The 15495-nt window shown below is 44.8% G+C and overlaps 4 protein-coding genes across 6 annotated transcripts; 1 reads left to right on the top strand and 3 right to left on the bottom strand.

Annotated features, from left to right (window-relative positions):
* Window positions 1-948: 948 nt before the first annotated feature.
* LOC120451178 lies at window positions 949-9062 on the bottom strand. Of its 3 annotated transcripts, XM_039634617.2 has the most exons (8): window positions 8951-9055; window positions 8473-8530; window positions 3412-3894; window positions 3139-3353; window positions 2376-2919; window positions 1665-2317; window positions 1452-1598; window positions 949-1172 (listed from the first exon to the last, which is right to left on the bottom strand). In XM_039634617.2, the coding sequence occupies exons 3-8, from the start codon at window positions 3795-3797 to the stop codon at window positions 1054-1056; spliced, it is 2064 nt and encodes a 687-aa protein (XP_039490551.1). In that variant the 5' UTR covers window positions 3798-3894; window positions 8473-8530; window positions 8951-9055; the 3' UTR covers window positions 949-1053. The 3 variants fall into 3 exon arrangements, with proteins under 3 accessions (XP_039490551.1, XP_039490550.1, XP_039490552.1); XM_039634616.2 differs by lacking the exon at window positions 8473-8530 and having other exon boundaries at window positions 8951-9062; XM_039634618.2 differs by lacking the exons at window positions 8473-8530; window positions 8951-9055 and adding an exon at window positions 4890-4988.
* A 550-nt stretch (window positions 9063-9612) lies between these two features.
* On the bottom strand, window positions 9613-12163 carry LOC120452822 (transmembrane protein 26). Its single transcript, XM_039637226.1, has 7 exons — window positions 11970-12163; window positions 10897-11442; window positions 10687-10838; window positions 10432-10630; window positions 10307-10375; window positions 10045-10248; window positions 9613-9978 (listed from the first exon to the last, which is right to left on the bottom strand). The coding sequence occupies exons 1-7, from the start codon at window positions 12161-12163 to the stop codon at window positions 9771-9773; spliced, it is 1572 nt and encodes a 523-aa protein (XP_039493160.1). The 3' UTR covers window positions 9613-9770.
* Window positions 12164-13249: 1086 nt separating this feature from the next.
* Window positions 13250-13952, bottom strand: LOC120454064 (protein new-glue 2). Its single transcript, XM_039639073.1, has one exon. It carries the CDS (start codon window positions 13746-13748, stop codon window positions 13287-13289), a length of 462 nt encoding a protein of 153 aa, XP_039495007.1. The 5' UTR covers window positions 13749-13952; the 3' UTR covers window positions 13250-13286.
* A 503-nt stretch (window positions 13953-14455) lies between these two features.
* Window positions 14456-15186, top strand: LOC120454065 (protein PDF). Its single transcript, XM_039639074.2, has one exon. It carries the CDS (start codon window positions 14463-14465, stop codon window positions 14877-14879), a length of 417 nt encoding a protein of 138 aa, XP_039495008.1. The 5' UTR covers window positions 14456-14462; the 3' UTR covers window positions 14880-15186.
* The last annotated feature ends 309 nt before the right edge of the window (window positions 15187-15495 follow it).

Below are 15495 nucleotides of genomic sequence, written 5' to 3' on the forward strand. Positions count from 1 at the left end.
TCGTTTTACAATCAGAGCGTAATATTTGAACTATTCATAATTGAACAAACGAAAAAAAAACTAATGTATTTTTTATGCAATTTATATATGCATTGTACATGCAAGCGAAATTAATTATTTCAAGCAACTGAGCTGCCAACGATTCGTGTTAAAGATTTTGATGCAAGTAAATTGGCCACCACCAACCAACCAGGCCAACAAACAGGACAATGAAATTTGGCACGGCTAAAAGGAGTCTAAGAGAAAAAATTAAGAAATCGCGGTGTTTGTTTAGAGAATACAAAGATATGGCAAAGAAGAATGAACGCAACCTTAACTATTGGAAAATATACTAAAAAATAAGTTATGATGGAAAACATACAGAAATCGTGTTTTATTAACTACAAATACTGGCATTTTTCCTACAACATCAAGTAAAAAGAGTTTTTTACTGTTTAGGTTTTTATAAAATATAATTTATTATTGGTTTTAGTAAATAAATCCTTAACAAATAGGTATAAAACATCAATTTATTAATTGTCTGGAAATTCAAATATGTATCAATTGTGTCTTCGTTGGTAACATTTTACAGCGGTGTGGGTTTCGATTTATATGTAGATAGATCGATAGATTCATAGAACTAGCAAACTCTAAGTATGGTATAATATCAATAAGGTATTCACGGGTGTTTGGAGGATCATCACAACAAAGTGCTAGAAAAATGATCACAATCGATCACAAAAATTCCAAAATATCATTGACATCCGATGGCATGTCTGAGAGCATACTTATCTGCTCGCATTAAGCTTAAACTAAAGGCAACATAATGTGTATAACTAACTTGAGCTATGGATAGGCGAATATAATTTCGTGAACACCTTTGCTATGCTCTATTAAATTAACAAGCGATGCTTTAACATTTAGTGTGCCCCAGCTGGATGCTGTGGCATCTCATATAGGTACGCGTAATTATCATCAAATTGTCGGTTCTATTCACATTATGGTTTTAAATATATCAGGTCCTACATACAGTACACTTTTTAACATAAAATGTCCTCGACTTTTGCCCAGTGCTCAGCACACCTTCTCAATCATTTTCACCAGTTCTTTGTACAAAATACAATCCCGCCCTCGTGGCTTGCAGATCTCTCGATGATCAAGACGAATGCCGCAGACGTCGCCAATTCCAGGATCTGTAAATTAGAAAGTTATAAAAGATTAGAGCTGGGCAGTTGTTAAAGTGTAAGTTCATTACAGATTCTTTTAATTAGCACAAAAAGTGATTAGGCTTATCTGTATTTATTTCATGATAACGTTATGCCCTGTTATCAAATTTTCTAATATAGATATGCTGTCTTAATATGGCTGATAAGAAATACGAGCACAAGAAAAATATTCCGCTGTCATTTCTTACACAGATGATAATGAAAACTATTCTAAAGCCAATAAGTATTATTATGATAAGGACTAACCCGCTGAGTCCACTCCCACAATGCGAAGATACAGCACTGACATGAGCGTTAAGGCGGTCTCCACGAAACTAAAGACCTCGATCTTCAGGTGACCCAGATGGTAAAGTCCCGCAAATCTCCGATGCAAGTCCAGCAGGTATTTGTTATCTATGGAAAACAATATCAGAATATTAGCACTGCTATTTCAAATCTGATGAATCTATTTGGACTTACTTTTTTCAATCTCTAGCAGCTCCACGGAGCGCGAGAGTAGTGGCGCCTTGATGCTGGCCAAGTGGGATCCTCGATGGGGCACCGAGTAAAAGAAGCAGCCGCGAGCCGATCGCCAAAGCGGCGTCATCACAGGACGACCACTTTCCCAGGCGTCAACCATCAGTTGCTTGATAAAGAGTCCACCCTTCGAGTGGCCCACATAAATAATTGGACGACCATGGCCCACGCGATGCTGGATGAGCAGCTCGGCCATTTCGCGAGACCTTTGGATCAAGCTGGAGCGCGGCTCCTTGCTCTTCCACAGCGGCCTCCAAAGGTACTGATCAGTGGTGTAATTCAGGGCTATAACCCGCACTCCAGGACAGTCCAGTGGCAGCCAATCCCCAGGCCAGCACTTGGAGTAGTTTGGATCATTGGGAGATGGCTTGCTCTTGCGGGCGGCCTTACGGGGCGTGGCTGGTGAAGTGGGACGCGGGCGGTCATCCTTCCCATTGGTGCCCTTCCCTTCATTACCATTGGCCTGCAGCATGGACTCCAACTCTGCCTGTAGCAAACGGCTGTTGTCCTGCATCCTCAGCCGAAAAGTGGGAAAGCTGTACTCGATGCCCTCGCAAATCTGAATTTCTTTGGGCTCTCCGCACACATAAGCATAGCTATAGATGGTACATTTGTTAGTAACTCTGTTCATAACAATGGTTTCCATGAACTTACTCGCTATCATCGCTATCGGAAGCATTGATCTGGAAGTCTTCCGGCTGCACTGGCATGGATCTCTGGAGCCGCGTCCTTTGCCGCACCGGAGAATCGTCTGGGGTATCCATACATCGGTTGAGGGAAGCGAACTTTGCCCTCTTCTCCCGCGGAGCCGGATGAATTGCCGCACTGCGGGAGTGACGAGGTCTTTTTGGTGGACGTACTGGCGGACGTGGTGGCCTTTCGAACTCCACCGGCTGGCGATCGTTCTGCCAGAGTCCTTGTTTCCACGTGTTCACCAAGGATCCATGCAGACCATGGATGAGCACGATATCTGCTCGGATCGGTTGACCCGGTGGCGGCTCGGCCAGGATGTTAATGGTACAACAGCTAGGGGCGTCCGAGCGAGCGGTGTAAAAGGGTGGACCCTGCATCGGATTGCTGGTTGGACAGGGGGTGCAGGGAGTTGGCGGCGCACTCAATGTGTCGGGAAGACTCTCAAGGCCGTCCTGTGATTTGCGCATTTTCAGGAGCTTCAGCAGGGGCCCCATGCGATTGGAAACTGGCGGAGAATAGATAATGAAAAAATATTTACTTAATCAGTCAATAAAAATATATAATCCTCTTTATAGCTTGGTCCATACACATAAGAAATAATGTGAAAAACATTAAAATGCGTATACACAAAGAGCAATTAAGGTAACATGTGTATAAAGGGAAATTTCGTGTAGTTCATCGAACTTTGGCTTACTTTTTCTGTTAATAAATTAATGGAACTCACCCTGAACCGAAGACAGATTCAGTGATATAGTGTTGGCGGCAAAGGCCACCAGATTGGTGAGCGCCTGTCGGCTGGAGGCCAGATTCTGGAGCACCCTCAGCACTCGAACATCGCGTATGCCCTTGATGCCCCTGGCAACTCCATTGGCCAGTGGAAGAACTAGTCGCACCAGGATGCCGAAGACCACTCGCATGCTGCCGCCGTTTTGGCTGTCCCTGCAGGCAATTTTGTTTATATCAAAAATAATATTAATAGTATTTCTCTGTAACTTACGCCTCCATAAGGGCACCGGCACTGCTCGATCGCACCAGATCGCTGACCGCCTGTTCCTCCTCCTGGCGATCGATCTCCACCTCGTTCTCATTGTTTGTACTTTCATTGTGGGCCAGCGTTGGTGACTCATCCACCGGCTCATTGTGTGTCACCGGAAGGCTCTCCTCCCCACCGATTCGCATCATGGCAATGTCGCAGACGTAATGCTCATCGATTTCCTGCAGCGGTGAGCTATTGTCTTCTTCTCCACCCTCGAAATGGGGGCTTCGGTTTTCGCTTCGATTATTGTTCTTCACGTTCTTGATTTCTGCGCCATCGCTTGCCACGCGGTGATTGCCATTGCAGGCAAATGATTCTTGAGCAGGCTCAGAACTGCTAACAAACATTTCCCAACTTTCTGCTCGAGTATTGCACTTTCCGTATTTTCGATGGACTGGCTGTGGGCCAATTAATTCGCATCCAACATGTTGCTGGCAGGGCTATCTGCAATTTCATTTAAATCGTTGAATTCACTGTTAATCATTGCCTATCCACTAGTGGAACTCGGACGAAGACCCCTGCCCGCCATATATCAATGCCAATGCTGGTCACTGGGCTAAAAACAATCCGGTCAAGTGCAGTTCCTCCCTCGGTTTCCTGCTCTCTACTTGCCGCACTTCAAAAAAAGCAAACTGGCTAAAAATAACTCATTCACTTGACGCTGCTCTGCGGGAAATTACTTATATGACGCGTGGGCTTGGTGTAATAATAGTTGCACGAAGGACAACCGCAGATTGCACGAAAAACTCGAATCCTTTTATAAAAAATTTTAAAGGCAAAAAAAGTGCAATTAAAAGAAAATGTTACTCTGTTTCACCACAGAACAGAATTTAAAAATAGAATATATAAAGATTTAGCTTATGAGCAAGTTACACCTTTGACTTGAACAGCACCCTTTAAGGGAGATTCCTAATTTCAGTGGTTTATAGCTTTTTGACCACAAAAACATCAGGGCTCTGTTCAATTTAGCTTACAAAAGGTTCCTGTCAGCCGCGAACACAAAGGTACTTATACCGAAAGCTCCACTGCCGTTGCAATCCAATTAGATGCGAAAGCAACAAATGTCAGATATATGTTGTTGTGCCGCATAATGACATCGTGACGTGCCCCTAGGGTACGACGGCCCACCAAAGGTTCAAGTTGAGGGTCGTGGTGTGAAGAGCACGGTTCTCAACAAGTCACAAATTCTCATCGCATTTTCTGTTGTGCTGCTATTTATAGAGGGAAAATGCCGAGCTATGCTATGTTGCATGCGCCTGACACAACGAGTTATATATACATATAAGAAAACACCGACCACTGGGTGGTATACTGTACGTCATGCAAAATGGCAACGAAAATAAAAGCGAAAAGGGGGAAAATCTACTACGAAAATCAACCAGTTGGAATGCCAGTTATGTGGCTCGTACAATGACAACCGCACAACCCACTCAACTTACACTTGCTGCTTGATAGAAGATAACAGATCGCAAAACGCAGATCGCAGAACGGAGAAATGCAAACCGCTCGCCGTGGAAATCTCAGACCGACTGGAACGGCACCTTGACGATTCGAATTGGCGCAGCTCGGGCTGTCTTGCGGTTATACCCGTCCCTAAAGTGCTCGGCACTTGCAATAGTGAAATTGAGGCAAATACTTTGGCCTGAAGTGGCCGGCCGACCAGCAACGGCCAATTGTCTGCCTTTCGGCAAATTGGAGACGGCAAAAAGTTCAATTCATTTGGCACACATCGTTCCTTATCGTCCATTGTTTCATTAAGTGCGACTGAGTTTCACTGAAATTATTTGGTTTCCCGCAAACAAATTGAGGAGCATTGAAGTTGTCTTATCTAAATGCCAGGGGGAGTTAGATATCACGTCCTCTGGATTAGCCAGCTAAATTGGTTTTATGGAAATTTCGTTAATTAATTAGAACGACCAGATGGTGCAAGGGGCCAGTAGGCGCTCTTATCCTATGCGAATTTATTTATTTCGCCGTTTCCAATTGAGGGGGTTGCGAACTCTTTTGACAGACACACACTTAGTATGCTTTATGGTGCCTATAAAATGCTAATGCCCAGATAAACTCAATCAAGTGCTCGCCTTTTGTTATACGAGCCATTGAGGTGCACTACTTTATGTGTACGTATAGTATCTGTTTAGTATGCAGTGCACGGCACCAGATATTTTGGCCCTGATAATTCAAAATCAATATGATAAATGCATTTTAAATGCGCTCTTCTCTTCTATCTATTCAATGAAAATGAAGGAAATTTTCTATTGAAGAGAGATTTTTTTCTCATTCTTAGTAAGCTCTGCATTTTTGAGGCGCAGAAAGCGGCAATTTGCTTCGCGTGGCGGGGAAGAAACAGACTTCTTATCTAATGACAATCGATAAGAATTGCAAATGCTATTGTGCAATATATGTGCTTCTCGAGAGCAGTGGTCATGCTTGTGCGCCGAGCCGCTCTTCTCTCGATCGCTGATTCCGCCAACGGGGCGTATGCTTGATGCGAACTCTGGCTGCTGAGTTTGTTACTCATTCGCCGCGTGGACTTTGTCCAGCCGGTTTTATCTTGTTGCGGTGCAGCAAATGCAGTCGCAGTGCCTTTTGTTTGTTGCTCTCTATCGAAACTCGATGCACACGGCTGCCGAGGTGGTCAACAAAAGGCACGCGAAGCAAAGGGTTTTGTAATGCGATACCAAAATTTGCGATAATCGTTTATTATTGTTTGGATGTGCGGAGTATGATGCATAATTGCTGCCCAACAAGCTGGTAAACGTGTGCACATTTGTCAGCTGCAAATTGGCTGTTATTATGCATAATAATCGGCTGCAATGGCCGGGGGCCAATGTTGCTGGGCGGCGGGTAGGCAGTCCAGCATTACACACGCAAGGCGTTCGGCATGCTAATTAATTTGTCGCATGTTGCTGCCACGTGAAGGGGCGAATTTGGTGACTGAGATTGCATGCTCGACTGGTCCAGTAATACACCGGTGTGTCTCATCCATTATTGTGTAAAGTGTGCAATAAACTGGAACAAACACAATACACACCATTGAATTGGTTTTCGATGACATAAGGTCGTTTCGCAACCATCCATTTTAATACGCACATTAAAGCATGGATAACTATCCGCCTTTCATCCGTGAAATTAGCCCCCTCACAATTGATTTGCCAGGTTAATCGGAGACACATTTTTCAGGTTCAAGAATTATTCACAGCGATAAGATATGCACTTGGATTTCAACTTGGGCAATAAACCCTCAAAGCTGAAAGCTCAAAAAATTGGCTTAAAAACAGCTGTCGCCCCTCAAAAAAAAAAAAAAAAAGGTCGCTAGCGAGAATTCATGAATACAGCAGCATTATGCGATAATTAATTTCTTACCCATTTGTGGGTCACTGGCAGATAAGCAATGATCTGCGGAAGGCCGTTTCTTAACTGGGTCAGAAGACAATGGGAAATCGTCAGCTGTTTATCCTGCTGTCTTCCGCAAGAGTGAAATATATTTATGCATTCACAAGTTAAATGAATAATTCCTGCTGCGATAAGAAGCTGAAATAAATTCGTTAAATGCTCCTTATCACGCACTTTCATTATCCAGCTTTTTGTTTGTAATAACTAATCAGAGTGTCAACTGGTTTCGGTGAACAACTGAAATGATAATCATTTCCCGCCCACTCAAACAAAAGCATTCGCCCGCAGCTCAGTATGCACATCATTTTCACATTTGGAAATACATTTGTATTATTTCCATACCAGTTGTTTGACAACCAGCCCGAAAATGAAAACGAGTTATGCAAAGCCAGTGGCGGCAATTCATTTAGATTATGTATATCTCTGTCTGCAGAGCATGGATCAGGCCATATAGACCATACTGAAAATGTTCTGTCAGGTGATGCTGATGACGATGCCGATGAGGAACTGTACCGCCGGCAGCCTTGACCCCAAACGACCTTGAGTGGGTGGCTACTGGCTTGGATTTGTGTGACTTCGACAGGCCATTCTCTCTGCTAATTAGTATGTTTACCCCAATGACCGATAGAACGCGCCAGATATTAATTACCATCCTGCATTGGACTGGTTTGATTGAGCCTTGGCAACTAGCTGTGGACTTTGGTCGAACATATGAAAGGCAAACGGACTGAAACATAATTCATTACACGGGGGAAATATATGGAAAATATCTCTCTCATCAGATGGTTTTTTTTTATACTTTGGAACGAGTTTCTTGTGGCTTGGCAACGAAATGTATATATGTACATATGCTATCGAATAAAGCACAGCGTTGGTCTTATAATTAATTGAGGAACGGAAATTTCGAACAGGTGTGACAGAAATAGTTTCTGTAATACACACAATTTTTGTATCTTTTATTATGCTTCATAGATCATAGCTTTAGGATCATATGCTACCTAGTAAAATGTAAGTTTAAACGATTTACTTTAGCTAACAAACAAGTATTTAGATAGCTACTTAAACAACACAAAACGTTTAATAAACAAGTTCTTTAGTGAGATTCTTCCGTATGCAAATAAGCTTGAGATTTCCTCGTTTCTCTCTCTGTAAGAGAGCTTCTCGCTCCGCTGCTTTTCTCGCGGCTGCTCACACTCACTCTCTCAGTGGAAAACCGGCAAGTGAGAGCAGAGAGCCGCAGCATTTTCCCAAATGAGCGGGATTAATCTCGGCCAAAAGCTTGTGGCTTTGTATTTGTACATATGTATGTAAATGGCTAAGGTGGCTTAAAAACAAAACAACACGTGTGGTGTGGGTGGGGTCCCATGGCGCCAAGGGGGGATGGGGGGATAGGCTTGCTGAGGGAGTTGTAACTCTAAGCCGCGGAAGCCTTAACCTTCAGCACGCGTGCTCAGATAAAAGGTAATGAAACGAAAATGAAAACGAAAACGAAAAGAATCGGTAAAGGAGCTATAATGTCCGAACTTTAAGGCCGCGAACGTGTTTTGAGTTTCTGACTATCCAGTCCAGATCACTCCCCTAATATATATGTATAAGTATATAACTATATAACTATATAATATATACCATATATAGTTCGTGTGTGGGGCGGAGATCCAATTTGTCGGGGGAGTTCGCATTGTATCTGTGATGAGTCCATTTGCCAAAGGTTTGTCAGCCGCGTAACGAGTATAAATTGAATTATTCACAGCGCAAAAAAAAGACAGAAAATTCACACCTGCTACATTAAGAGCGTTTAAATTTTAATCGGCTTGGCAACTGTTTTTTGTTTGTCTGCTTAATAGTTAATAAGGTTTGTTGTTGTTGTTTTGCAGGGATATATGCCATATACATATATACATATGTAGCTGGTGTGATTTATTGATGGGGACACTGAGGAACAGCACTTGCAGATATATTCATGAGTTCTGTTCGCAGAACTCTTCTTAATAGGCATTTATCGTGCGTCTATATATCAAGTATAATATATATGCGATGAATCCGACAAAGCATGCTCGCACACACACACACACACACTCACTAACATACACACTCTTGAACTTACACACTCGACAACAACAAAGCTCTTGGCGTTACGCGAGTTATTTTCAAAAAGCGTAGCGAATCCGAGAGGAGCGAAGCGAAAATCGCGTCCGCAGCGTTTGGACGCTCGGCAGCAACTATTGTGCTATTACAAAAATACACGCTCTCGAAAAATCTCCAACTTAAGCCCTTCCACCCCCCAAACCCCCCACCCACAATAACGCACACATACGCCCACGGAAAATATCAAAGCTATCTGTGTGTCAACAAAAGTTTAGCAGCTGTTCGCGTTGCTAAGCTTTTCATGAGGCGCAGAGAAAGCGTAAAGAGAAATTCCCCCGTTAAAGTACACTTAAGAGAGCTCCACTTAAATCGAGACGGGGCTGCCAACTTATCGCCCTGGAGCCCGCGAATTTATTATCCATTCAAATATGCCATAGTGTGGTTTATACAAATATATCAAATTATATCGGGCGCTAATCAAGAAAATAGCAAATGCCAAGTTATTTGGAAGCCTGCAAACAGCCTTTACATCCATATTTAATCCATATAAAATATTCAAAGGATACTCTTATTAAATGCATCCTACATCTTAAATTTTACTCACTGCAGTTTTTCCTTGTACCTCACAATATTTAAAGGTAAAACCGCCAGCTTGTGTTATTTTCATGATTAACGCTCGGTGTGTTTGTGATCAAGTTTAGACCCGCCCATTGGGGCCATACAAATCTGAGCTCCCCCAAAGGCAGAGGGGCTCAGCAGTCACTTGAATGTGGCCAAGTGACTGGGCAAAAAAAACCGATTCCCTAACGTCTGGCGTTAGTTGCAAAAAAGTGCCTCATTCACGACGAGTCCGAGCTGGAGGAGGAGGAGCTGGAGGAGCTGCTGTCCCCGGAACTGGTGTCGCTACTACTACGGCGGTGCTTCCGGCGCCTGGCCTTCTTCTCGTCGATAACCTCGTAGCTGGGCAGCGTGGAGTTGCTGGAGTCGGAGCTGCTGCTGCTCGAGCTGCTCGACTCCTCCACAACTGCCTCAACTTTGCGCGATTTCCTGCGCGAGATGGGGCAATAATAATAAGTCAAAGGATAAGCAGCTAAGTCCCGAGATATTACCTACTTCTTATCGTTTTTATCCGCGTTCTTGCGCTTCTGCTTTTTGGCCAAGTCGCAGTCACTCGGCGAACTGCTGCAGGTGCGCTTCGACTTCTTGGCCTTCTTGTCCTTGCGGCGCGACTCCTTGTCCGTGCCACTCGCCTTCGTGGAGTACAGATTTTGCGAGCTGGCCGTGGAGTAGCCAGTGTCCTTGCGCTTGCGCTTCTTCCTGCAATCAGTGGGTTAATCAGAAGTTTCTATTGAGTATAGCTATGCTCAAGACGCACTTGTCCTTCTTGTCCTTCTTCTTTTTGCTGTACACCGCCTCCTGCTCGGCGTAGTCCTTGTCCTTTGCTCTATGAATAATTCATGCAGTTTATTAAACTAGTATTTGCAACTAGCAAACACTCACCTTTTGATCTTTTTTTTGACATCACCACCCCGTTCGTTGGATATCATGTAAATGCTATTCTGATCTGCATCCTGCACTTTTCTACGAGATTGGAACTGGCGCGCCTTGGCCATTCGACTCTCACGCCGATTCTTCCAGAACTCGGCATTCACCACATAAAGCCGATAAAGCTGCAGGATAATCACCAGCGAGTTTTTGCCTAAAATCAATTAATGGCTAGAATTGCTAATAAATGTATGGATTATTAAGACGTACATGTGAAGAAGACGTTCATGTAGTTAATGATTTTGTACTGGAAGATGATCAGCAGGCGAAAGGTGAGGAAGGGGGCATCCTGCAGGATCACGTTGAGTACGATGCCCCACACGTCAATGCCACAGCAGCAGTTTTGGCAACAGTCTGTCTGTCTGCACAACAAAGGGTTGCAAATAATTCAGTTTATAAATAATCATGAAATAAACTCACTCCTCCTTGTGATGCGATCCACTGCCACGTGGTCGTCGTCCTCGCGTGGCGGACAGCACGATGGTGAACTGCATGAGGCTCCAGGACCAAATGCCCAGTGTGAGGAAGACCAGAAATCCAATCTTGGCAATGGAGTCGTCCTTGTAGGAGTCGAAGAACTCAATGATGTCCGCCGCCGTGCCAATGTAGACCAGGAGCAGTTGGCTGAGCTGATCCCTGGTTAGATCGCCCTTGGGCAGCAGCCAGCGACCCACGATCAGGATGAGCATGAGGAACTGCTCGATGAGGGTTGTCCAGGTGTCCGGGGTCACCGAGAGGGTGACCCCGGCCTGGCCCAGCAGAGTGGCCACCGGCGGCACGCCACTGCTGTTGGTGGTGCTGATGAAGATGGTGGTGTTGCCCACGGGAATGCTGAAGTTGCTCGGACTGTACACCGTCGAGTTGATCGCGGTCATGTTGCCCACCCGCCGGGCCACCTTGTCCAGCTCCAGGAGCCATATCGCCGGCACAATGCTGCTCAGGTAGAGGAACACCGAGGGGCAGAACCTGCGGACGGACACAAAGGACACCAATGACACCCCCAAAACAAACAACAAGTCTGAGTGAGGCGACGAAAGGTAAACAAGAATCAAAAGACGACGCCTGCTCCTTCCCCGCGAAATTCCATTAAAGTTTTTACTGGGACAAAGTGGGAGGTGAACAACTTACACTTGAAATAAAAGTGCTCAGAGAACTTCTACAAAACTGCCTAGCAAGTTTCCATAGTTTGGATTTCATAGTAATGCCATTTTCTAAACTCAATTCAACTCAATAACCATTTCGCATCCTTTGTAAGCTACGTTGTGCTGGTTTGGAATGGGGGGGTACTTTTTTCTGAGTGTGGGGGTGCGGCCGCAGAGCTGGTGGTTTTTATGGAAGTGGGTGGTCAGGTGAGGCACACACTAAACACATGATTTCACTTTTAATTGAAAATCAAAGCCCGCGGCATGACGTCAGCATCAACTGATTGTTGTTTACACTTCGAGTTCGGAGTTCAATCAGAGTATCCTGGAGTAACCAGGATTCATGCTCACCAGCGCCACTCCTGCGTCTTCTTGATCATGATGGTGAAGATGCCCTCGAGCAGCAGCAACAGGAGTGGTCCACATAGTGCCCAGTATATGATATCACTTTTGAGGGCCACCACCTGCCAAATGGCCAGCAGACTGTGCGCACTGAAGATGATCCTCGTGAGGATGGCCTTGATCGTCGAGATTATCTTGGCCATGGCTGCAATGACATAATCCTCTCCTGCTCGCCTCCTGCAGCTCGACAATCAGGATCAAGGACAAAGGAGACAGGACCTAGGAAAAGCGAACCGCACACGGCGAAATGGCAAACGCAACTGACAGCAGAAATCGCGGGCCCCAAATGCTTTCATTAGATGTTTAAACGCTTTTTAAGAAATTAAGGACACCGCCGCGAATGGCGCGTAATTGGTGAATGGCCGCTGGTGGGGGAACCCTGTCCCGATGTCCTGTGTGTGCGTTCAGGACGAATCATCTTCGGCTTGTCCAGGGACGAACTGCAGACCGAAGAGTAAGGGCAGGGATTCTTGATCAACAAAAAAGAGCTAATAAGGTATGAGCTACTAAGGTATTTTTATGCATAATTTACTCTTTTGATTTTACGTTTTAATATTCTATGAAATATTTGTAATGTATGAATTCCAATTCCCTTGACCAAAACGCTCCTGGAAATGACTCCCCCACCGAAATCGAACCCATGCGTGTTTCACTTATGTGCCTCGCAGTCACACGACCATTAAATGCTTCAGCTGACTTTTAAGACAGCAAACGGTGGACGATAAACGAGGATTCCACGTTCCACCCACCGGATTTTGGGTCTGGCCCCACAAATGCAGTGCAAACAAATCGCAGGAGGGAACGACGCCGAGCCTTGGCCATCAAACTGCTGGTAATGTAGCTGCATGGAAAGTTATAATCATCGTAAAACCACCCCACCGAGATATACATATATACTCGTATCTATGGGATGTTTGCCGATGGGTGGACAGAGTTGGGTCAATGTTTTGGCCGCACGTGAAGTCATTGAACAGGCGTAGATAGAGGATGAGCTTCGTGCTCTGGCTGGGCACAGCCATGCGGGCAACCTGTTGACTGGCACAAAGAAATCTTGGGAGTATAGTAGGTAATAAAGGGTATATTACGCATACGCCATGTGCAACTGTCTAGGCATTCAAAGACATCGAATAGTGATCTACTAGGAATGTTCTAGTACTTACATTTTAACTGCTTCAATTGCATAATTCTTTTTGTTTTAAATATTTAGGTGTTTTGGAGTGTAGCTTTTATTGCGCAAATTGATATGATTCGTTGCGGATTTGGAAATTATCCCTGATTGCGGCGAAGAAGCAGCCTGTTGATCTGGCGCGAGCTGACCCGCCTGCCGGAGCGCTTCCTGGATCTGGAACTGGAACTGGAGTTCCCCTTGCGGTTGACACGCACCTTGCGGCTTATGGAGTAGCGCAGATCCTTGATCCTAATCCGCTTGTGATGGACCTTCGAGGAGGAGGAGGAGGAGGAGGCCGCCGTGGTGGTGGTGGTTGTGGTGGCATCCGTCGTCGTCGTGGTGGTGGCGGTGGCGTCGGTGGTGGTGGTGGTCGTCGAGGTTGTGGTCGAGGCGCTAGTTAGCCAAATGCACAGGCTTATCGCCAAGATTCGGAGTGCCAGTTGTCCTGCCTTCATGCTGTTGCTGCCTGATGCTGTTGCTTGGATGAATGCCATTTGGGAGGCTGGCGGTTTTATATGTGGCCAAGACAATTGGCGAAATTTCTCAGCAAATATTGGCATTATGCTCTCGCCAATTACGTCTGCGCAACATTTTTATTTTTGGCCATATTTACACAGTTTGGTGATCAAACAAAGGAACAAGCTGGAATTTTTGCAGAACGGGCCAACTGCCGGCATTAGATATTAAGTATATTAAGTATATATATTTCGCACTGACTGGAATTTTTACGACCATTCTTCTAAAATTAATCACATATGCCATTGAGAGAATTAGGTACTGCGAAATATTAAGTACGCATTTTTATAAACTCCAAAGTTTCGTCATCTATCCAACTCTTAAAGATGCAAATTAGGTGGAATAATATCCTCTGTATAGCTCTAAATTTAGGAATAGCGAGTATTTCATTAAGTTAGTGTAAAGAAATGTAATGATTTCCCCAAATTGGGTACTCCCTTTTCCAAGTGCCACCTATTGTCGCCAGTTCCACGCTCCCCTCCCGAACAAATACCGCCTTACTCAAATGGGATTGGATGCCATCCCTGCATGTTGGCACATAAAACACTGCATAACCAAATATTTGCGTGGATCCAACTTGACTCCGTATTTGCCAGGTCTGAAGGACCACCGCGAACGGCGCACTGCGGATGACATGTATTGGTCCTGCGGATGACACCGATGCCGAGGTACTGACGCTCTTGGGTTGCGTGGTCGGGCGGTCTCCCGCAGCGGCTTATCCAGTTCATCCAGTTGAGGTTGCTATATAAGTGCGGGATATGCCAACGGACGTTCATTCGCAAGTCTCCTGCTGCAGGTGTCCCGTGTGCTCCAGTTCCAGTTCCTGCTCCTGGCATCCAACCTTCCAGCTCCTCGGACTAATGGCACGCTACACGTACCTTGCCGCCCTCGTGCTCCTGGGCATCTGCTGCCAGTGGGGATCCTCTGCAGCCATGGCCATGCCGGATGAGGAGCGCTATGTGCGCAAGGAGTACAACCGGGATCTGCTCGACTGGTTCAACAACGTGGGAGTGGGCGTGGGACAGTTCAGTCCCGGGCAAGTGGCCACGCTCTGTCGCTATCCGCTGATCCTCGAGAACTCCTTGGGCGCGGCCATGCCCATCAGGAAGCGCAACTCGGAGCTCATCAACTCCTTGTTGAGTCTGCCCAAGAACATGAACGATGCGGGCAAGTAAGCCCCTGAAGTGAAGGAATGTTGAACGACGGAACCTGGACAAGAACTTATGATTTGATGTTATACTTTTTCGGTTTTCGGTGCGTCGAAGGAAAGTGAAAGTGAAAGTCCGCAGATGTAAGCTGGTGTAGTCATCTAATAGAGAGAAAAGACCGTATAACTTTTGTTGCTTTAAAATTGCTATATAAACCTATATAGAGAAATATACAAGTAGCCTATGGTAGAAATGTTGTATATTATTTGGCTTCTTGCTGAAATAAACTGACATGTTTCCTCACTTCAAATCTGGAAATCTGGTAGAACAACTATTAAAGATTTTTTTATTCTGCGCATTGCAGACATTGTATCTTAATCACAGATACTAAACCTGCTTAAACATATTGGACTTCGAAATTAGATTTTGCCTATTGCTATAATAGGAATAAATATTTATTTCTATTTTAAGTACTAACTTAAATACTTAAGTATGCTTTGGCAGCAAAAAACCCAAAGAACTTGGCCATGAACTTGGCAACCAGACGCTTGAAAAGTAAACCAAATGCTTAATAGAGATACAAACTTATGAAAAGAAAAACAAGTCTATCTATATATAGAAATATAGCTTGTTCATAATTAAA

The sequence above is a fragment of the Drosophila santomea genome, chromosome 3R, assembly GCF_016746245.2.
Source record: "Drosophila santomea strain STO CAGO 1482 chromosome 3R, Prin_Dsan_1.1, whole genome shotgun sequence".
NCBI lineage: Eukaryota > Metazoa > Arthropoda > Insecta > Diptera > Drosophilidae > Drosophila > Drosophila santomea.

Coding starts and splice junctions, on each gene's coding strand:
- LOC120451178 (XM_039634616.2), bottom strand. CDS start 3,797: ATGTTTGTTAGCAGTTCTGAGCCTGCTCAAGAATCATTTGCCTGCAAT. Junction 2,318..2,375: donor TCCGATAGCGATGATAGCGA/GTAAGTTCATGG, acceptor TACCATCTATAG/CTATGCTTATGTGTGCGGAG. Junction 1,599..1,664: donor GCTGCTAGAGATTGAAAAAA/GTAAGTCCAAAT, acceptor TGTTTTCCATAG/ATAACAAATACCTGCTGGAC.
- LOC120452822 (XM_039637226.1), bottom strand. CDS start 12,163: ATGGCCAAGATAATCTCGACGATCAAGGCCATCCTCACGAGGATCATC. Junction 10,631..10,686: donor CATGAACGTCTTCTTCACAT/GTACGTCTTAAT, acceptor AATTGATTTTAG/GCAAAAACTCGCTGGTGATT. Junction 10,249..10,306: donor AAGAAGGACAAGAAGGACAA/GTGCGTCTTGAG, acceptor CACTGATTGCAG/GAAGAAGCGCAAGCGCAAGG.
- LOC120454064 (XM_039639073.1), bottom strand. CDS start 13,748: ATGCCAATATTTGCTGAGAAATTTCGCCAATTGTCTTGGCCACATATA.
- LOC120454065 (XM_039639074.2), top strand. CDS start 14,463: ATGCCAACGGACGTTCATTCGCAAGTCTCCTGCTGCAGGTGTCCCGTG.